This window comes from Megalobrama amblycephala, linkage group LG20, assembly GCF_018812025.1.
Source record: "Megalobrama amblycephala isolate DHTTF-2021 linkage group LG20, ASM1881202v1, whole genome shotgun sequence".
NCBI classification, from domain to species: Eukaryota; Metazoa; Chordata; class Actinopteri; order Cypriniformes; family Xenocyprididae; genus Megalobrama; species Megalobrama amblycephala.
The window spans coordinates 9,239,452-9,261,518 of NC_063063.1; the positions used below are offsets into that span (position 1 = coordinate 9,239,452).

Genomic DNA, 22,067 nt, shown 5'->3' on the forward strand with positions numbered 1-22,067 from the left:
ACACAAAGACATTCTCCTGTTCTTCACACAAGAAACAAAAATGGGTTTAGAATCATTTATTTTTCAGATAAAGTGTAGGAACAATAGTTTTACATTCTATATCATTTGAGACTTTTCTTTTTTTGTAGATCATGGAGAATGCTGAGATCAACAACATCATAAAAATCCTGGGTCTGCAGTACAAGAAGAACTACAGTGACCCTGAATCACTCAAAAGCCTGCGCTACGGCAGGCTCATGATCATGACAGATCAGGTCAGACTCAACTACAGTGTGTCCGTTACAGGATATGGTACAGTTGTTGTTTTTGTGTGTAATGTTGGGTGATTTCTGCAGGATCAAGACGGATCTCACATTAAAGGTCTTCTCATCAACTTCATCCATCATAACTGGCCGTCACTGCTGCGCCACAGCTTCCTTGAAGAGTTCATCACCCCTATCATCAAAGTAGATGCCAACTGCTCTTGTCATCAATAGTGCCTAAAAATGTTTGTTGTGGAAACATCTTGTTGACTATCGGTGTTGTTTTTGTTTGTTTTTTAGGCATCCAATAAGAAGCAGGAGCTTTCTTTCTACAGTATTCCAGAGTTCACGGAGTGGAAGGAGAAACAAAGTAACATCAAATCCTGGAAGATCAAATACTACAAAGGTTTGTCTCAAACACCTGTGGTAGTCCACTGGCAAACGTAAGCAATGTTTTTACTCAGTCTCTGTACAAGTGAAGGGGTCACAGACTGGGTCACCTGTACACTGGGTGTTTACTAGGCCTGGGTAGTATGATAACATATTGTGGCGGCAATATAAAGTGCCTGTCGTTAGAGATTTTGCTATATCGTTTATTTGTGGTTCGCAAATATGTCCTTAGCACAGCACTACTTAGTTATTGACACTTGAGCAGTGGTTCTTAACCTTTTTCACTCCAAGACCCCATGGTTAAAGAAAAAATATTTGAAGGCCACCCCTCACCTAAACATTTTTTTTTTTTTTTTTTTTCAAATATTTGAAGTTATCTTAAGACCTTCATAGGAGTCAGCTGGGGCTCCCTAGTGGGTCACGGCCCCCTAGTTGAGAACCACTGCTTTAGTGATGAAGAAACATGCGTGAATGAGAAGGTAAAAAACTGAATGTGCTTTAAAAAACTTAAAAAAATCAATTTATGTACTTCCAGGGTTGGATGTTGTTTGAATTTTATCGATTCCTAGTTTTGATTCTAAGGAAAAAAAAAAAAAAAAAAAAAAAATGAAGTCAAACATTTAGAAATCAAATGCTTATTTGTCTTTTTGAAAATAATCTGTTGCAGCTGAATAACATGAAGAACAATCAGCAGCCTACAGAACGCTTAGGCCTACAAGAGGAAATGAACAAAAATACCACAGCAAAAACTAGACTGATATAAATTTCAAACATTAAATGGTTAAAGTAAACAGTTATGTTTATTAAGCTGTGGTCACTTTAAGATCGAACACACAGCTTAAATACTGTTACACATGCATTTTCTTTCACATCTGTTTACGTTCACATAAGACAAATCCGACTGTGTTCATGAGGATTTGTTGTTGTAATTTTGTGCATATTCCGTTCAAGCACAAGGAAACTCAAAAGAGAAGTCAACTGCACTTGAGATGTGCGCGACTGCATAGCACGCAAAACAGTGCACGAGTTCTTTCATGTTGTATTGCACTTAAATGGTTTAAAATCGCATTAAAATTCGAATACAGGAATCGTTAAGTGGAATCGAAGTGCACGTCTTGGTTCTTGGAAATTTAGTACCGGTTCTCAATGCCCAACCCTATTTACTTTATACAGTAAAGACTGCAGTATTTGTTTTAAATTTGATTATTCAATTTATGTAGTATTTCTTGCATGTTAAATCTATTGTACCTGAAAAATAATTCAATTCATTTCTTTATTCTATTGTATTTGTCCTGTTTTTTTTGTAGTTTGCTTTGTTCTTATTTTTAATGACTAAAAATAAGAAATGATCTTAATATGTTATCGTAAAACAATTACTCATATCGTGAAATAAGATTTTGGTCATATCGCCCAATCCTAGTGTTTACAATAACATTTTAAAGTGGTTCTAAAATGTGCATGTGTACGTGGTTGTTTGTAAATATCTCACATGTAGTTTTCCATATGCCTTTCTCCAGGTTTGGGTACCAGCACATCTAAGGAGGCCAAAGAGTATTTTTCGGATATGACGAGACATCGAATCCCCTTTAAGTACTCCGGGCCAGCCGATGATGAGGCTATCACCCTGGTAAACTATTTTTCCGTTGTAGTACATTGTATTTTTTGACTGAATTTACAAAAAACTGCAGTGTCACAGTGACCTCATAAAAAGGGCTTCAAAATTAAGCTTACTGAAGATGTTTGTTGCTTTATTTGCAGGCCTTTAGTAAGAAGATGGTAGAGGAGAGGAAGGAGTGGCTGACAAGCTTCATGATCAATAGACGTCAACGCAGAGAACACAACCTGCCTGAGGTGCCACCACCCTGAAAATCAATCTAGAGATTTGCTTTTTAGAAATAGAGATAAGGTTTGTGTTCCACCAGGAAGCATCATCTTGTTTCTGCTTTTCACAGGAGTATCTGTACGGACAGGCAACTACGTCCCTCACCTACCATGACTTCATTAATAAAGAGCTTGTGCAGTTTTCCAACTCTGACAATGAGAGATCACTTCCTTGCTTAGTGGATGGTGAGAAACTCTACATTTTCCAACATTACATATGCATCGCAGTCATTTCAATATTCACATAGATGCAAACTCCTCACCTTTCAGAGAGAACTTGCCTTTTTGAGATCAAAATTGCATTTGCATAGATCCAATGAGAAGGTGTTTTATATTAATATATTATGTATTTGAGGGGTCTGAGATGTGGCAAACAGTATTGCTGTCTAATCAGCCAATATTGTCTTAAATATCCTTTTCTCTTAAAAAAAAACTCCTAATTTACTGCTTATTAATAGTTAGTTAAGCTTGGGTATGGGGTAGGATTAAGAATGTAGAATAAGGTCACGCAGAATAAGGCATTAATATGTGCTTAATAATTACTAATAAACAGCCAATATTCTAGTAATATGCATGCTAATAAGCAACTAGTTAAAAGACCCTAAAATAAAGTTACCAATTTTTTTTGTGGTTAAAAAAAAAAAAATTGGACATAATAAATAAATGAAGAAAAATCCCTTAAAGTAACTACAAATGAGCATGTAAAGCAAAAAATTCTGTGCACAGCATGCTCCCACCCCGCTCCATGCAGCGTTCTCACCTTTTTCCCCCTTACCTGTTTGCATCCCTGTATTTACTGTTGCTTTATTTCTATGTAGTTGTAAAGGCTATTCCAAAGGTTAGGCAGTACAATTGAGGGTTTTCACGATATCATAAAAAGCATAATAGGATACTATACAAGCTGAAGTATCATAATACGTAATAGTATTGTGATACTGTGCAGTATTCATATTCAAATCTACAAAATGGACCAAATTAAGCCATGAATTCTACACCGCATTTACTACACATGGACACAAGGCAACGGCACTCAAAAAGACTTTTGCAAATGTTTTTGCAACCATAAGTATCCAAATTAACTTTTTAAATAGTGTAACTGCTGCAGTTACAACAAAATTAAAGGTACTACCTTATTGACGGTACTACAGTTAAAAAAAAAAAAATAGTGGCATCACCAGTATTTTAAAGATTTAGTATTGCGATACTACCGTAGCCCTAATACAATTATGCAGCCTTTATAAGATAGATTTGTCAATGGTATCTCACTCTTTTAAAGTCAGCATGAAAGCAAAATTTTACCCATTTATTTTCTTAATCTGTTACTGGTCTTGTTGTGAGAATGTTTTTTTTGACCATTTTAATCAGAATGTTATAACTTAATCTTCTTGTAATATGACTCCCTTCTGTCTACTTATTTTTGTAAAGGCCTCGATACACTCACAGTGAAGTTCTTTTTCATTTTTTTTCAAATCTTTTTTTTTTCTCGATAAACTAACTTTGCTTTGTGAGGCATGTCATGTAGATCTTGTGACCAACTCTAAGATGCAGGACAAGAATTTATTTTTCTATAGGTTTGAGAGAATATAGTAACTTTTGAACAGGCAAGCAGAGAAGTAATTTGTGTGTGCGTGTGTGTGTGTTTCAGGGTTGAAACCAGGTCAGAGGAAAGTGATTTTCTGCTGTTTTAAGAGGAATGATAAGAGAGAGGTGAAAGTGGCCCAGTTGGCTGGATCAGTAGCTGAGATGTCAGCATACCACCATGGAGAGGTGAGGACTTATTTTGTTCCACTCGCTTGATTCATTGTGCAATCTGAATATGAAGATGAAGACTTTTTGCGTTGCGTTTGGTTTTGAGTAAGACTTTGCAACCATAATAAATCTGATAACGCATTCAGAAGAATTGTGCTAAGACTTGAAAAATACATGATCATGTTAGATTATTGAAACATAGCAAAATGTTCTGTCAAACTGATGCCATGATGTTAAGCCAGTTATGGTAATTTTTTCAAATGATCCAACAGTCCACAGAATTTGTCAATACAATACTCCAATAGGCCCATACTCCAATAACTTGAGGCCATGCTAACTTTTTTTTTTTCTCCCTCTTATTTAAATGGTTTTCTCTTCCTCAGGTCTCTCTGATGATGACCATTGTGGGTCTTGCCCAGAACTTTGTGGGCAGTAATAATTTGAACCTGCTTCAGCCTCTGGGTCAGTTTGGCACACGTCTGCATGGAGGCAAAGACTCTGCCAGCCCCAGATACATCTTTACCATGCTCAGGTACACACACAGCCTGTGAACCCAGTGAGCTGTCTTGCTGTCAACTGACTACATGGGGAGCTGCTATGTTACGCTGCACTAAAACAGTTATGCAATATATGGCGGCTTTATTTTTTTTTTTAAGCACGTCCAATTTAATCTGTACATTTTGTCACAATTGCCATTGAATATGATTTATTTGTAATAATGCTAACACATTAATTGCATTACTAGTAAAGTAAATATCTTTTCTCAGTCCGCTTGCTCGTCTACTGTTTCCTTCTGTGGATGATAACCTGTTGAAGTATAACTACGATGACAATTTGCGAGTGGAGCCAGAGTGGTACATTCCTATCATCCCTCTGGTGCTGGCTAATGGAGGTGAGGGCATTGGCACAGGATGGGCCAGCCGCATCCCCAATTATGATCTGCGAGAGATCATCAACAATATTCACCGCCTGCTCAATGGAGAAGAGCCACTTCCCATGGTAAAAATAAAAATTAACGTCTTACTACCATAAATGTATAGTGATTTTAATAATCCATATTGTGTTCCAAATCAGCACTGATTAACATTACACTCCTCTTATGCCTACTCCTATTACGTATAGCTGCCCAGCTATAAGGGGTTCAAGGGCACCATTGATGAACTGGCAAAGAATCAGTATGTTAATAATGGAGAGGTGGCCATCATTGACTCCACCACCATTGAGATTACTGAGCTGCCAATCAAAACCTGGACACAGGTATGTGAAGTCTGTTCTTGTACTTGCTTTAGGACTGGCTGTATGCATTAAAGCTATATCAAATCTTATACATGCTTCCTCACAGGACTCAAATGTTGTTTACCCTCATTTGTTATGTGACAAGTAGGGGTGGGCAATATTCAGGTTGACACACTGGTAAAAATTTGACAACTGATAAACTTTGGGTTATCATGTCACTGTTACACTCACATAATGGTGCAGAGTTGCGTTGTCATGGAAGTGTATAATTTTCATGTTTTAAAGGGATAGTTCACCCAAAAATTTGAATTTGATGTCTATCTGCTTACCCCCAACGCATCCAAGATGTAGGTGACAAATGATTTTTAACTCCAACTGTTGCCGTCTGTCAGCCAAATAATGCATGGCATGGGAACTCCATCTATAAGAGGGAAAAAAAAAACAAAAAAAAAAGACGACAAATCTAAATTAAATCCTGCGGCTCATGATGTCACATTGATGTCCTAAGACACGAAGCGATCGGTTTGTGCGAGAAACCAAACAGTATTTATATCATTTTTTTTTTTAACCTCTAAAACACCACTATGTCCAACTGCCCTCCACATTCGGTTAGTGAGGTCTGAACACGCTCTGACAATGGAAGTGATGTCTCGCACTCATTGAAGCAAATCGCGAGACATCAGTTCCATCATCAGAATGCGATTTTGACCTCACTAACCGGATGCTGAACGCAGTTGGACATAGTGGTGTTTTAAAGGTAAAAAAAATGATATAAATACTGTTTCACAAACTGATCATTTCGTGTCTTAGGACATCAATGTGTCATTACGAGCCGCAGGGTTTAATCTGCACAATGCACAAGACATGGAAAGTATTTCAGTTCCATTCTCACGCAGTTCTGACAGATGTTTTCTATACAGGGTTCCTACGCGGTTTGGAAAAGTATGGAATTTGATTTGAGTATTTTCCAGGTCTGGAAAAGTATGGAAAAAAGAAATCAGAGTATGGAAAAATATTTGTGTTTCCAGACTATTGCCTCTATTCAGTTTTCTAATTTTTTTTGTACCTGCAAATTAGTCACTTTGTGGCGAAATTTGTTAGTTTTGAATCAAAATACATCATTTATGTGAATCGTTTAGATCCGAAGAGTTCTTTTTTTTTTCGGGGTGAGTGAGTGTGACACAAGATTCTCATAAGAATTGCAAATGGGCTACTTTCCCATAGACTGGAGTGAGTCACGATCTTTCTTGGCGCTCTGTGGCGTGATAGATCGCTGTAGCGCTCGTGAACCAGCCATCTCTTCGGCTTTACTAGTTACAACACAAAATGATTGAACATCTGAAGGTATGTTGAAAGATACAGTACAACTTACCAAAATCTGTCATGTCACATGCAATCGATCAATGAGCGTTTCAACCGCAAAAAGGCGTCAATAAAACAGCTTGTAAAAATGTCACATTTAGCCTACCTCAGAAAAGCCTTTCAATGTCCAAAGACTCATCATTCAGCTACAAAACATGAACTTTGAGAGGAGCATTTTGCTAAATATATGCTCTATAGGCTATTACATATTCATTGTATTTGTACTCAACATGTGCTTCGATATTGAATACATAAATCTGTTTTATGACAGCCACCATTTAAATGTTTAGGCCTACATTAAAAAAAAAAAAAAAAAAAAGAGTAGAAAAATAATTGTCACTTTTATTATAACGTTATTATAAAAACTTCCTTGTGTGTAAGTTAGCCTAAATGTAAGTAACTTACAATCAATTTAACCTAATATTATAATGATGTACCAGCTGTGGTTCCCTGTATAGTTTACAGCATTAGTTAAGAGATTTTTTTCTTTGAGGAAATTTTCCATGTACTGTACCTGATAGGCCCAAATTAATCAATACTGAATCAAATCAAGGTAATCAAATCAAAATCAAATCGCAAGCTTCTGAATCAAAATCGCATTCAATTGTGAAATTTTTCAATGCTCAGCCCCGGTGCCAAAATGTTTTATTTTTATTTTATTTTATTTTTTACTTGAAGCAAATGTTGTTTTTTCCATTTATGTTCTTTCCAGAGTGCACCAGAATGCTTTTTTTACATGTTAAAATCACAAAAATCTTCTCCTGGGGGAGGATGCCCCCAGACCCCCCTACAATATCTACTTTCTACACATCACCTTTTTCACCTCTCTTCACTTTGCAAATATGTTTATACAGTTAGGAATTAAATAAAATATTACGGAAACTGTCATACTTCGCTTGTGCTACTCATACTCTTAGGCTACTCTATAAAAATACTTTGATGCAAACAACCAATGTTGAGAACAGAGCAAACACAGAGCAGATGGATAAATCACAGAAGGATCTCTATAAAAGAAATGTATCGAATTAATAGACAAATTAAATATTTACGCCTATGTAGCGAGTGGTATGGTCGGAAAGGGAAACAAACTAAGTCATGCCAACTTGTTAAACGGAATATATTAGTACTTGTAGATTTTATCCCCAACAAAAGTCACACAGGTACGTGGTTTTTAAGAAGAGAAGGGCCTAGACATGAATACTAAATACAAAACTTTATTTCAACAATCAAACACTAATTTAAAAATCACTAAAAGACTGTAGGACCCGGACTACAAACATGAAGCAGTGACATTTCCTCTCTCAAGATCCATTAAACAGTTCATGTGAGTACAGTGGTTCAATATTAATATTATAAAGCGGCGAGAATATTTTTGGTGCGCCAAAAAACATAGAAAAGGAGACCGAGGCTCACCAATGGCAGAAATCGTTTGGAAGGAGGTCTGGAAATTTGAGTATGGAAAAGTATGGAATTTTGAAATGGAAAATGTGTAGGAACCCTGTCTATAATTGGTAAATTTCAATGCTATCTAAACTTTGGGCAACAACGTTATTTATAGCAAGAATAGCTATTACTTACTTTAGGGCTAGGATTAGTGTTTGGTTTAGGGTTAGTTGCATGTAATTATGCAAAATTTATAGTTATTACAACCGTAACTACATGTAAAAAGGACACTGTAAAAGTATTAGCGAAAATCGTCATTTACTCACTTTCGTGTCTTTCCACAAAACAAGACTTTCATTGTAGGAATGGGCATTTCAAGCAAAAATAATATTCGATGATCGCTGGGAATTATTCAATTTATAATTTGAAAATCGCACCCCTCCCCCGCAAGCATACACGCATGTAGGTTACATATATAAATGGAGAGAGACCATTCACATATTCAGTCTTTTTTCACCTCATTCATAACAGTGCAGAACGAGTGTTTTCAATATATAGAAGTTGAGCTTCCATATGAGTTAACTGAAAATGCTCGCTCTGCACTATTATAAATGCCCATACGGCTGTGAGCATTTTATTTTCACTTTCAAATTAGTGCCAATTCAGGAGCTGCGATTGTTTGAATGGTGGGTTCATTGTTATTCTTAATGAAAAACACAACAACAAAGCAGTACAATGACAAATGGATGCTTTTACATTTCGCTTTGAAACCAAATCTTCCGTCGTCGTCTTGTCAGTCAAGAGTGAGGCGGAATGGGCGAAGTGAGGTGAAATCTGACTTTTGCTGCTGATCTGTGCTGCAACTCTTGCTCCTCTCACACCTCACGCTGAATTGAGCAGATACGTTTAGTTTTTAATTGTAGTGTCTGTTCTCTAACTGAACAAAATTATTTTTATTACTATAAAAAAAAAAATCAAAACGACGGTGGGGGGTGGTGCTGTGGTGGACAATTGTTGATACCGACTATCGCAGCAAGCCTACCTTAAGCCATAATGATTTAGGCTGCCTAAACATGTTACAACACATTGTTAACAGCCTGAATAACAGCACTTTTAATGTCTCTGCTGTATGCCACGCAAGTCTAGTGTGCGTGTGAGGATGTCTGGGAGTTAATTGACATCTTTTAGGTGCATTATTGGCAGCGCACGCCACCCTCTGGTTACATGAACGTGTCACCACCGCATCAGCACCGAAAACATGGGGAATATTTTTAAGACTATAATCGCACAACCTATTCAATATATTCTATAATTAAATCTACTAATCGAATATTTGAAAATCCCCATTTCATTCATCTTCAAAACACAAATGGTCTTTCAGTGGAAGGACATTAATTTCCCAGGTTTCATTAAAATATATTGATTTGTGTTTCGAAGATGAATGAGTCTTATGGGTTTGGAACAACCTGAGGAATATAAATGACAAAGGGCAAAAATTAATAAACTATCCCTTTAAGCTCTTAGCAGTGTCAGCCACTGCAAATTCATGTTTCATTCAGTTTATAAAACAAATTAGCATTGCGTTTAACCTCTCAAATGTGATGTAAAGCTGGGTGATACAGAATATTGAGCAGAAAATGATTCCAGTCAGTTCAGCAACTAAAATTGACAACTTTTTCTTTATAATAAATTATTAATAACACAACATCTCTCAGGCCTATAAGGAAAATGTGTTGGAGGTGATGCTGAACGGCTCGGAGAAGGTTCCTCCTCTGATCACAGACTATAAGGAGTATCATACGGACACCACAGTGCGTTTTGTCATTAAGATGACAGAAGAGCGCCTGAGAGAGGCGGAGGCAGCTGGACTACACAAAGTCTTCAAGCTACAGAACCTGCTCACCTGTAACTCATGGTGAACAACGCACACCACATTTTACACCTCGCAATATGCATTTGTTTTTCACCTAATCCTACTATAATCATCTGTCCATCTCATCCTCATGCAGGTGTTGTTTGATCATGTGGGCAGTCTGAAGAAGTATGAGTCCGTTCAGGACATCTTGAAGGATTTCTTTGAGCTCAGAATGAAGTATTATGTCCTCAGGAAAGACTGGCTGCTAGGAATGCTGGGAGCTGAAAGTGCCAGACTCTCCAACCAGGCTCGATTCATTCTGGAGAAGATCCAGGGCACTCTGGTCATTGGTGAGATGTGCTTCGTTTTTGCTTTTTCTCATTGCTTTCGCAAAAAATATTAACAGACTAGAGCATTCTCACTACACTCGGATCAGTGCTGTGTGTTACCAGAATCATAGATGCAGCAATTAGTAATGTTTTGGTGCTAAGCCCATTTTTGCTTCGTTCTATACACTGAACTGAAAACATGTTGAAAGTGCAATATAAACCTATTCATCAACACAAAAGCCTTTTAGTACAAAAGTACAGAAGTAGTAAGGCTGAATGACTTTAAATGCAGTGTGCATGAGAACATGAATACTCATTGTGAGATCTTAATGTAAAAAATAGAGAAATGAGTTTGCCCAATTAAATGTCCAAAATCGCATAAGAATTGATACTAATTGTGAATCACTGGATGTAATTGAAGTAAACGGAGATTCCAAGGTAACTTGATCTCATTTAACTAGCATATTTAAAACTAATGTCTTTTTATTTTTAGAATGGGCCTTTAAGTCTTTGATATAACGCTTCTCATCTTATTTTTAGAAAATAAACCCAAGAAGGAGCTGATCCGCATGCTTCAGCAGATGGGCTATGACTCCGACCCTGTTAAGGCATGGAAACAGGCTCAGGAGAAGGTACACCCCACAACGGCCTCATATCAAGTGAAATGCTTTTGTTTTCTTCCTTGGTTACCTGCATCAGTATCATTTTCATTGTGTTTGGTAGGATGCTGAGGAGGACGCTGGGGGGGAGGATGAGGAGGAGAAAGAGGAGGAGACGTCTGGCCCTGATTATAACTATCTTCTTAGCATGCCCATGTGGTTCCTGACCAAAGAAAAGAAAGATGAGCTGTGCAGACAAAGAGATGCTAAGGTGACTGAGTCTGTGGTGAATGGAAACACAGCGATTTAGTTAGTGACTTGGTATAGCAGTGGAGCTTAAAAAGGTTTTCACACTTTTGTTCTGCAGATGACCGAGTTGAACACGCTCAAGATGAAGGCACCCTCTGATCTGTGGAAAGAAGATTTGGCAGCTTTTACTGAGGAGCTGGAGGTAAATGAGATGATATCAATTTGTTTTTTGCATTTGATGGCTCTTTTATTTAAACTGATGCTTCTGCTTTGTGTGTAGAAAAGACAAATTTAAGTCTTTTCATGAAAATCAGGCATTCATGTTTTCAAAATGAGTATTTCAATGTATATCCTATTTATTAGTGATTTCTGCAGTCATCAGTGGTTATCTGTGTTTTTTGTATATAGCGTGTAGAACAGAAGGAGGAGGCACAGACTGTGATGCCTCAGGTGAAAGGCAAAGTGGGCAAATCAAAAGTGGTTAAGGTGAAGAACGAGACGATGCCCACCCCGCAGGGCCGCCGTGTCATCCCCCGTATCACCAGCACTATGAAGGTCCAGGCCGTTAAGAAGGAGCGAGGCAAAACTGCGAAGGTATGTCATACTAAATGGCTTTTGTTAGAATACATATCTGAATGGTCACTATCACAAATACAGTATCAACAATCCAGTAATATTCTAATATTACAATTAAATTATTTACATGTATAAAAATAGAGAAATGTATTCCTGTGATGGCTTAAAATGGGGGGCATCACACACAGTTTCTGTAAGTCTCATATTGGCAGAGTATTGCATCTTTCATATTGCCGAAAAGTCTTTAGTTTTATCATATTTATAAAATATACATACACTGTACCGAGTCTTTCCGAAAACAGCCGAGCGCCTGGAGGGGCGTTATGTGGGTTTTTAGAAAGCCACATCATGCGCGAGACACTGCAAAGGATGCAAGTGGGATGGTTTTGCATGTCAGACTAGTGTGTTTACATAGAAAAGCAATGGAAAAGTAACGCATTGGAATGGAGAAGTGCGTTCTGTGTGAACAGCCCTTAGGTTTACTGAAATAATTAATTTAAGCATATTTTCCCACTCTGTGTATTGTTTTGAGTGGTTTACAATAAACAAACAGACACCTATAGTGGTCAGCTAAACAAATGTATTTAAACACATACATCGCATGATCACTTAATTAACTATAAATTCATGTTGTTTACTTCATGTGCACTTACGCATCGATAGCCAACAAAACACAGACATTGATTTGAAGCAGTTTTACTCCCCGCCTGCGGTTCCAACTCATGACCGCAAACTTTTATCGCTGGTTTATCAGCTTTAGACGATCTGCAAAACCTAGGTCTTGTTTATAAAAAAAACATTGCCGAAATGCAGGGAACAAAGACACTTGCACAACTCCGTTGCTGCCCCAGGAAATAGTCTCCATCCACTGTTCCCTTAACGCTGGGTTCTTTTGGAAGCTGAACAGGGTTGTCTTGCCCTGACAACCAAAAACACACTTCTTTGGTGACTTCGTGAATTCCTGTGGCCTGTGCAGCGTTGACCCCCCCCCCCTAACATTCAGCAGCCATTATTCAGGTCTTCAGTGTCACACGATCCTTCAGAAATCATTCTAATATGCTCATTTGTCTAGGATTGTTTTACAGTGTCAGTGGTTTCTCATAACCAGACCTTTTATAAGTTTAGCTGATCCTGAGAGAATACTCAGAATACTGTGCATTTATAGAAAGAGGCTGGTGTGGTGATGAAAATGGAGTTTGATGAGGAGGCAGACACAGCAGCGGATGGCTCTGAGACTGGACTGACTGCTAGAGTCACTAAGAAGATCAAGAAGGAGCCAGCCAAAGAAAAAAGTAAGAGCACACAGACATGTACTGTATGAAACTGGAGGAAATTGTCTGTGGACTGCTGCTTTTCTTGCCCCTAGTGCTATGATCTGTCCTGTGACAGACTGGTTAAACTCAACTAACAGTATGCAACACATGAGCTTCCACTCACCTTTGTGTGCAGTGACATTGGATGTCTGTCTTTGCCACTCTTTCTGCCTTTTTTTTTTTTTTTTTTTTTTTTTTTTTTTTTTTTAAACTCGTAGCACAGACAGTATAAGCATCTGCAACATCAAACAGAAGCCCAGATTTTCATATTTATTTGGCAAACACTATATGGCATATGGGTGCAAATCGGGTAATTAAACTGTATCATTATTAGGAAGACTTGAAGCATAAAGGTCCACCCCTAAATCTAATCCTCAGTGCAGTGTAAGCAGATCATACAAATTCATAGGGACTTACCAGGTGTATGTGTGTAGTGCCATAAAATTCTGATCCTAAGGTTTCATCTTGATTCTGTGTCAGACGCAAAGTCAGGCAAGCAGACCACCCTCGCCTTTAAACCGGTCCAGAAGAAGAACCCCTGGTCTTCTGAGGAGGAAGAATCAGAGTCTGAAATAGAGTTCATACCTGAGGATGTGGCTCCAAGGCAAAAGAGAGAACGCAGGGGTGAGGGTCTTTTTACACACACACATTATAGATATGATATAGAAATTTGCATATTGAAGGATGTCATATGCCTTATATTGTAATGGTACAAAATGTTCAACTTTTTTTTTTTTTTTTTTTTTTTTTTAACTTGTTAAAGGATTAGTCCACTTTCAAATAAAATTTTCCTGATAATTTACTCACCCCCATGTCATCCAAGATGTTCATGTCTTTCTTTCTTCAGTCGAAAAGAAATTAATGTTTTTGATAAACATTCCAGGATTATTCTCCATATAGTGGACTTCAATGGCCTCCAAATGGTTGAAGGTCAAAATTACAGTTTCAGTGCAGCTTCAACGGGCTTTAAACGATACCAGATGAGGAATAAGGGTCTTTTCTAGCGAAACGATCAGTCATTTTTGAAAAAAATACAACAGTATATGCTTTATAAACACACGATCGGCTTGCACGTGCTTCTGCTTTCCGTATTCTTCAAAAAGCTTACGTTGTATGTCCTACGTCTTCCCTATTCAACTTGGGGAATGACGGTTCAGTTTTTTCCATAAGTAGAATAGGGAAGGCGTAGGACATAAAGCGTTAGCTTTTTTTTGAAGAACAGTAGTTGTTTTGTTTTTGTTTTGTTTTTTCAAAAATGACTGATCGTTTCGCTAGATAAGACCCTTATTCCTCCTCTGGTAAATTGAACTAATCCTTTAAAGGCCCTTTATAGTATAATTCTAAAGTGTCTCGTACAGGTTGTGATGGTAAACTTCACATCTTTAATCCTAAAACTAAGCATTAGACATATTGGGAGATATAGAATGACTATATAGAATCAGAATTGTTGCTTTTTTCCATATAAATATCACAACTGCAAAAATTGCATATTTTCACTCCATTTAGGCCACTGAACTTTTAAAGAATTTTTTCTTTCAAGTTCATTATGATACGACTAGTAGGGACATTTTACTGGTTCTTACCAGTGAAAAAGGTTTATAAATGGCCAAAACATGTTTTTATCTAAGGGTCTGTTTACATGACTCATTTACACATTTTGGCCAGTAATTTACATGACCAGTGTTGTTTTTTAATTAACTATACTGTTATCTCTGTGTAAACTACAAAAACTTGAGTTTGTGTGAACTGTGATGCTATGCGCATGCGTATTGTGTTCAGTCTATAGGCCTGTAGTGTTTCTTTACAAAGTGACATTGGCATGTTTTCACCGATCCGTGTGAATGGCTTTGACAACGTTGTCATTTATACAGGGGGGGGAAAGGGAAAACTTTTGTTTTTAGTACATCGTTGTGGCGTAAATATACACTTAATCTAGTGTTTTGCACACGTTTGTGATGGGTAGATTTAGGCCATAGTAAATATTAGTTGTCAAAAGTACCGGCTTCGGTAATAGTCGGTACTGAAATTTTCACCAAGCACTTACACAGATACACACGGGAGCATTTAAAAGCTTTCAAATGCTGCCTTGCATTGATCGTTGTAGCCAATAACAGACGCATCCAATGAGCGGCCAATCAGGTGTTTACGAATCCTCTCAACAGCTCTCAAAGCGTCACATTTTTAAAATACTTTTGACAACTCTAGTAAATATTACTAGCTTTGTGTTTATTATTTATATACAAGTTTAACCGAAATATAGAAATTGCACCTTTCTCTCATAAGGTTATAGAAGTTATCCAGTAATGAAGCGCATCCAGTATGCAAATCATAGAAATGTCAAAAGATGTGGGATATCTGTTAGCTAAATAAATTTAAAAATAAAATAAATTAAATTAAGTAATTCAGAAAATATTAAAAATGAGTTTGAGAACTCAAAGCTAATAAGTCTTGCATGTCATTGCAGCTGCAGCTGAAAAGAAGTACAGTCTGTCAAGCAGTGAGGATGAATTTGATGACTGGACGAAGAGCAGTAAACAGAAGCGTGCTGTTGTTGATGATGAGTCTTTCAACCCTGAACCCAGTGGTGCACCTGACAGTGACATGGACTCCCCTCCTCCCGCACCTGTTGTGTAAGACTGACATGACTTGCTTTTTTTTTTTTTTTTTTTTTTTTTTTTTTGTCTCACAATATCTTGACTGTTTTCTATTACTACTTCCAAAACTCTCCATTATTTTTTCAGGAAAAAAGCACCAGCGAAAACCAGCAAACCGAAGACAGAGAAACCAGAAACCAGCAGCAAATCCAGCAGTAAGTACTGCACAACTCTCTGCCCATCACAGATCACTTCTTTAGCTTTGTCATTTATTGTATCTGTAACATCACCTGGCAGCTGATTTATTTGTTCGCTGTGCTTGTTAAATTAGCTCTTTCTGAGACCAGCCAAGAGCCAGCTCCTAAACCTGTGAAGAAATCAGCTGAAGGAGCCGCCAAGAAACCTGCCGCAAAAAAGACAAGTGCTGCTTCGAAGAAAAAAGCAACAGGTACTAGAATGCTGTAACCTTCTCGGAGAATGATAGAAGTTAAATACATGGTCTCAGTAATAAAATGGCATGTACTTTATCTATACTGATATTCAGTATTACAATTTTCTTAACATTAATGGTTTCATCATTGTAGACACAAAACAGCCCTCAATCCTTGATGTGCTCTCCAAGAAAAGTCCTAAAAAACCCAAAGCCACCAAGAAGCTTACTGCTGTCAAACTATCTTCCACCGACTCGGAAAGCGCAGCCCCTGCTGTAGTTGAGAAGAAACCAGCCAAGAAGAGGAAGACCGCTCTGAGCAGTGACCAATCAGATGGCTCGGATTCTGATAGTGGCAATCTCATGGCTCGCCTTAAGGGCAAAAGCACTGCTGGAAAGGTAGTTTAGCACTTTACTATTGAGCAAAATTTGCATTTTAACTTGATAAAGCCAGCTGTATTATATTTGATAAGCAAATTTCTAAGGCCTCTTAATGATCAATATAATAACTGGTACTACATGCCTTGTCATCTGGGTTGGTTGGTTTTTATATTTTTAGCTAGTAAAAGGCACTTTAGTATTCTAAAAACATCCCCATTTCAGGTTGTGGCTCACATATCTCTCTTTTGCTGTGAAAGTTTTACTGATTTTTGTAAAGTAAATGTAAGAGTAAACTTTATTTTGTTGGTAATATTTCAAGATGAACACTTGCTTGACTTAACGTTTTAAATATCTTATCTTACTTTGACATATTGTTAGTTAAACCGTGTCTATACCAGATGTGACAAAAGCAAATAGAACCCATTAAAATCAGTGATGCTGTCTACACTGGATGCAACACGACCCGACAAATCCCACGACGGTTTACTGATGGCCAGTTCCATTTCTGATGTACTCGAAGTGCTCGTGTTACTTCTGACACAAGGAATAAATAGATTTGCAATGGTCGCATCCAGTGTAGATGGTGTTATAGTGACAGCTGAAATCAATATGTATTTTAAGTAGTCTGCTAATATCTGCTATATATAATTCTTAACCACAGCGAAAACAAATATTCTGATTTAAATTTGGCAAATTTAAACAATTGCATGTAGCATGCAAAAACAGTGCAAATAAACTGGTAATAAAGTACTTAAAGTATTTTCTAGTTAAGAATTTATTTGAAAGCTAGCGAGTTTAATCATGATTTCATTTCCCATTTCAGAAAGCGAAGAGCTGGGATGATGACGATAGCTTTCAGCTAGAAGAGAAGGTAGTGACATCTGCAGCTCCCAGGAGCCGCGCTGCACGCACCACCAAACCTGTGACCTATGCTCTTGATTCAGAGTCTGATGACTATTAAATCTTCTGAAATAAGCCTGTATTCATTATATTCAAAGAGCTGTTAGATTTTTTTTGTTTTTTTTTTTTTTTTGTTAAAAAAAAAAAAAAATTTTAAAGAAAATAAACCTTTAAAATAAGTTAGTTTTAACTGTAATGCAAAAAGCCTATTTTATATTGGCTCTTTTTTTAAAGAGACCAACAGACTAACTAGCCACGTGTATTTGACCTGTGTTCTTAGTTTCTCACCTTGTTCATTGTTGCTTATTTACATGTTGTCTTGTCTTGTAAATATTTTATATGTTCTTGTCTTTTCAAAGCTTGTAATAAATTTTTCCAGTGAGGTTTGACTGTTTATTTAGACTGATATTGACTCTGCAGTTAGTCATTATTACTATTAGCAGAGATTGTATATATAATGGGGAGATAAGAGGGTCTGTATCTCTTACCATTGGAGAAAGCGTAACGGCTAACTTAATCACTTGTGGCACCTCTCAGCCTATCGTGTGATGGCAGTGACGTCAGTCGCAACATTCCCTAGTCTGCCTTCTCTTAAAAAAAATACATTTTTATCAAGCTAAAATCTACATATAGTTCCCAACGAAAGTATTGTTTAGTGTAAAACATTCAGAAGATTGGCAAACAGGCTGTGGATTAATTAAATGTTTAGCTATTTCCCCACAAAAGCTGTTTAATCAGCATAGTGAAGCCTCTCGTCCATTGACTTCCATTCAAAAAAACAGCCTCTGGTCTCGTTCCCTGCGTACCGCGGGGGGCGGAGCATTAGCTTTAGCTGTTATGCTTTTTTTGGCTAAAGGTTGAAGGTTTTTTTTCTCTTACCTAGTAAAGTAACACATTACTTTTAAATTTACAATAAAATAAGTTACTTTTTCAAATAAGTAACACAAGTTATTACTTTGGAAAAGTATCCAACTGTTTGTTGGATGCAATGCATCATACATCACAGGTGCCCAATCCCATTTCTGGAGATCTGCCTTCCTGCAGACTTCAGTTCCATCCCTGCTCCAACGCACCTGTCTGTAATTATCAAGTGTTACCAAAGAGTATAGAACCCAAGAGGTAACACTTTGATACTTTTTGGGTAACAGCCACTAGATGGCGCTCCAGCAGTGCGGCTGCCATTATGTGCTGAAAATACTAACTGGACCATAGAATCCTGTTTCAGTGGAACTTTCTATTAAGTGTTGCTGCTTGTTAGTGTAGCCTATATTCTTTGGTGTTACTGAAGTTCTTAATTAGCGGGTTCAGGTGTGTTTGATTAGGGTTGGAATTTGCAGGAAGGTAGATCTCCAGGAACATGATTGGGCACCCCTGGTGTACACATTTTTATTTATTTATTTTATTATTTTTTTAATAGCGTACACTGTGGCATCCATAGTACCAAACTACATGTTCTCATTCTGATCACCACTCTAATCTGAAGTCATTAAAAACAACAGTGAGTTTATGTACTGAAGAACTGAATTTATTTAAATTGTTGGATTTGACTCCTGAACTGGCAATAAATGGAAGATGCCTTGTTATAATTTGTACTGTTAAAAACGTGATGTTAAAGTCTGCATGAAATGAATGTTGTGATGGACTTTTCTTCCCTATTGTGACGTATATCCAAGAGAAATGGCTTCTTGAACAAAAAAACATGTAGGGCGGGACTTGATTTTGTCCATCTGGAATTGGATGGATCTCGTGATTGACAGGTTGTCCCGCCCTCATACCAGAAGACGTCATCAGAGAAGAAATGATGCTGCTAGAGGGAGGGGGAAGTTAAAGGATTATTGAGGGCACATAAATGTGCTCAAATCATTTATAATAAATATTGGAATATTTCAATAACTAAGAAAATGGTCCATTTTGATTTCATGTTGACTAAAATGCATGACATGAAACTTTCATGCTGTTGAGGTATATTATTGTATATGTACACATATATATGTGTGTGTGTGTACACATAAAATTAACAGTATAATTGTTCTGATATATATACGCTATATCATATTTACTAAATTTAAAGTCTACAGAACCTAAGATAACATATATTTTAAACAGTTTTTACAAGTACCCAAACATGATCAATTACATGTTAATAATTTTTGTTCTGTGACTGGTCAGTTGTGCTATTCTACAGTCTAATATTTTTGTACAATGACCTAAATTACTGACAGTTGTCAAATTTTCCATAGCAGTTGATTTTAGCTACAGTCCTCTCTAATATCCAACAGTCACCCTCAACAATCCAATATTTTAAACTGTAATAAGCAGGACATTACCATTACATATGCTCTTGTTACAAGACAAAGATGTTCATTTGCAATACCTCTCTGCAGACAGGAGATGGTAGAATTGTTTCATTTTCTCACAACTCTGTCTTTCTACCTTTTGTCTTTTGCTCTTCTCTGCTACTGAGACAATTGCGTAACTTTGTTCAACAATGCGAATTTAACCCTAAAAGTAAAATTTAAAAATACACTCTTATCAGACATTCCAGAAATTTCTCAATTAGGCTAGTGTTTTTGATCTTGTAAAAAAAAATTACATTTTTTTTTATATTAAAGAGTCGTTTCTTTTATATTTAGTTTTGTATTTAGTAAAAAAGTAAATAAAACGACTTTTTCAACTGCCCCAATGAAATACTTCTGTGTCCCAGTGAAATATTACTGATAAATCCTTGTCTGATATTACAGCATAGATAATATTTCAACAATAGACTTTATTCAGAGCAGTGCCATGACAGGTATGAAAGTGCGTGTTTTCAATGGCACCCGCTGTATAAAGTTCCTAGATCACATAGCCTATAATTTTCCATAGCTCATGTTTTCTGGAGTTTGTTTGTCTACTGAAATTTCTTGGAATCCCAAAACATTAAATAACAGTACAACCCACTGGGCCTTAATTAACACTCGCCAAGTGCCAAATGCAAGTAAAAACAGGATTTAGCAAGTATGAAATGGTGTGAATCACCAGTTAGACGGTAACATTTTTATAAATTCAAATGTAATGTTGTGAGAACATGAACTTGAATAAAGGTGAAGGACGCTCTAAACAGTTTGGCTCGGGTCAGTGCTGCATTGTCACGAAAGTTTAAACCTTGCACATTTAAATATGGCAGCAGCTATTTACACTAAGTAAAAATTGCAATATATTCTATTTACACTAAGGGACAATAGCAGCATTTTCTTAGCGATATGCTGTTTTACACTTATAAAATAAAATAAAATTATTTTATTATTATTATTTATAATTATTTAATTATTTTATTACACAATAAAATTAAATAGCAATTAGATGCTGTCTGTACTTTATAATGGCAGATACTATTTGCACCTCAGTATTTTTGTACATTAACAGGATGCAAAAATATCATAGTGTAAATGATTATTAAAATTATTAAATGGATGCTGCCTTATTGGGAGAAAAAAAACCCTCCCTACACCTTCCCCTAACCCTACCCAATAAACACTTTTAATATTATTAAACACTCGTTTGCAGTTTATTTCCACTTTTAGAACATTATTTTAATTTTTATTGAAAATAAATGCGAGCTAAGAAAAAGGCGGATTCAAACCCGTGTCGACCGCGTTAAAAGCCAGGTCTGTGAGCCTTACTTGATACTTCTGCGCCACTAAAGACATTGAATCCTGTGTCTTTTTTTAAAACTACCAGACATTGGTGGGCGGAGCTAGTGTAAATAGTGTTTGCCAACAAGGCACTCCATTTAAATATTAAAGCGCAAGACGCAAAAGGGAACTCAATTAGTTTATAGCATGCTGTTGTGAAGTTTTCTGTGCGCAAACATCCAAAGCGAATTCACACAAAGTATCCTAGTAAACATAGTCAGCTATGTCTTAATGTAAATAGTTGAGAAAGAAAATGCATGTGTACAGTATCAGTGTACACTATATTAATACACATTAATAATTAATATACTTTACACAGCCTAATAATCCTGCTGCTGTCTGTTGTTAATGTTAATCAAACAACAAAAGACAAATAGAAAATCACTCACTGCTCTTGTCTGAATAACTTTTTTTTTTTTATTTAAAGGTGCTCTAAGCGATGTCATGCATTTTTAGGCCAAAACATTTTTTGTCACATACAGCAAACATCTCTTCACTATCCGCCAGCTGCCTGTCCCCTGAACACACTGTAAAAAAAACGTGGTCTCTAGTCGCCACAAGCTCCAAAAACGGCAATAAAAACAAACTGGTGCAGCCTGGACCACGAATCATAATAAACATACTCCAGCCAATAACCGACAAGAACGATTTTAAATGCGCGTGACTGTTTCGGGAAGCACGGAGGGGAGGGGGAGGAGGAGGAGGAGGGAGGGTCTAGCTAGCCTCTGTTTTGTTTGACAACACTTTGAACGTCAACAGGAAGTTACTCCGCCCAGGACCGCTTAGAGCACCTTTAATGAGGATTAATGTTTAATTTATACAGTGAAGATGCAGTGATTGTTTAACATTTGATTACTATTAGACCTACCTGAAAAACGTACCTGAAAAGTACAGTTTATTTCATTTGTATCTTTGTTCTGTTGT

At 36.9% G+C, this 22,067-nt stretch overlaps 1 protein-coding gene across 1 annotated transcript in view; it reads left to right on the forward strand.

The window, feature by feature from the left end:
- top2a (DNA topoisomerase II alpha) overlaps positions 1-17,592 on the forward strand; it is a 29,671-nt gene extending 12,079 nt beyond the window's left edge. The window contains exons 13-35 of the mRNA XM_048170375.1: positions 129-254; positions 336-446; positions 543-648; positions 2,150-2,259; positions 2,391-2,483; positions 2,585-2,699; positions 4,159-4,280; positions 4,646-4,794; positions 5,030-5,261; positions 5,385-5,519; positions 9,959-10,155; positions 10,249-10,448; positions 10,968-11,059; positions 11,151-11,297; positions 11,394-11,477; positions 11,684-11,869; positions 13,017-13,143; positions 13,645-13,788; positions 15,629-15,794; positions 15,906-15,973; positions 16,090-16,206; positions 16,343-16,587; positions 17,393-17,592. Coding sequence (XP_048026332.1) covers positions 129-254; positions 336-446; positions 543-648; positions 2,150-2,259; positions 2,391-2,483; positions 2,585-2,699; positions 4,159-4,280; positions 4,646-4,794; positions 5,030-5,261; positions 5,385-5,519; positions 9,959-10,155; positions 10,249-10,448; positions 10,968-11,059; positions 11,151-11,297; positions 11,394-11,477; positions 11,684-11,869; positions 13,017-13,143; positions 13,645-13,788; positions 15,629-15,794; positions 15,906-15,973; positions 16,090-16,206; positions 16,343-16,587; positions 17,393-17,530 — 3,210 coding nt within the window. The 3' untranslated portion in view covers positions 17,531-17,592. The remainder of the gene's footprint in view (positions 1-128; positions 255-335; positions 447-542; positions 649-2,149; positions 2,260-2,390; positions 2,484-2,584; positions 2,700-4,158; positions 4,281-4,645; positions 4,795-5,029; positions 5,262-5,384; positions 5,520-9,958; positions 10,156-10,248; positions 10,449-10,967; positions 11,060-11,150; positions 11,298-11,393; positions 11,478-11,683; positions 11,870-13,016; positions 13,144-13,644; positions 13,789-15,628; positions 15,795-15,905; positions 15,974-16,089; positions 16,207-16,342; positions 16,588-17,392) is intronic.
- Positions 17,593-22,067: the final 4,475 nt, after the last annotated feature.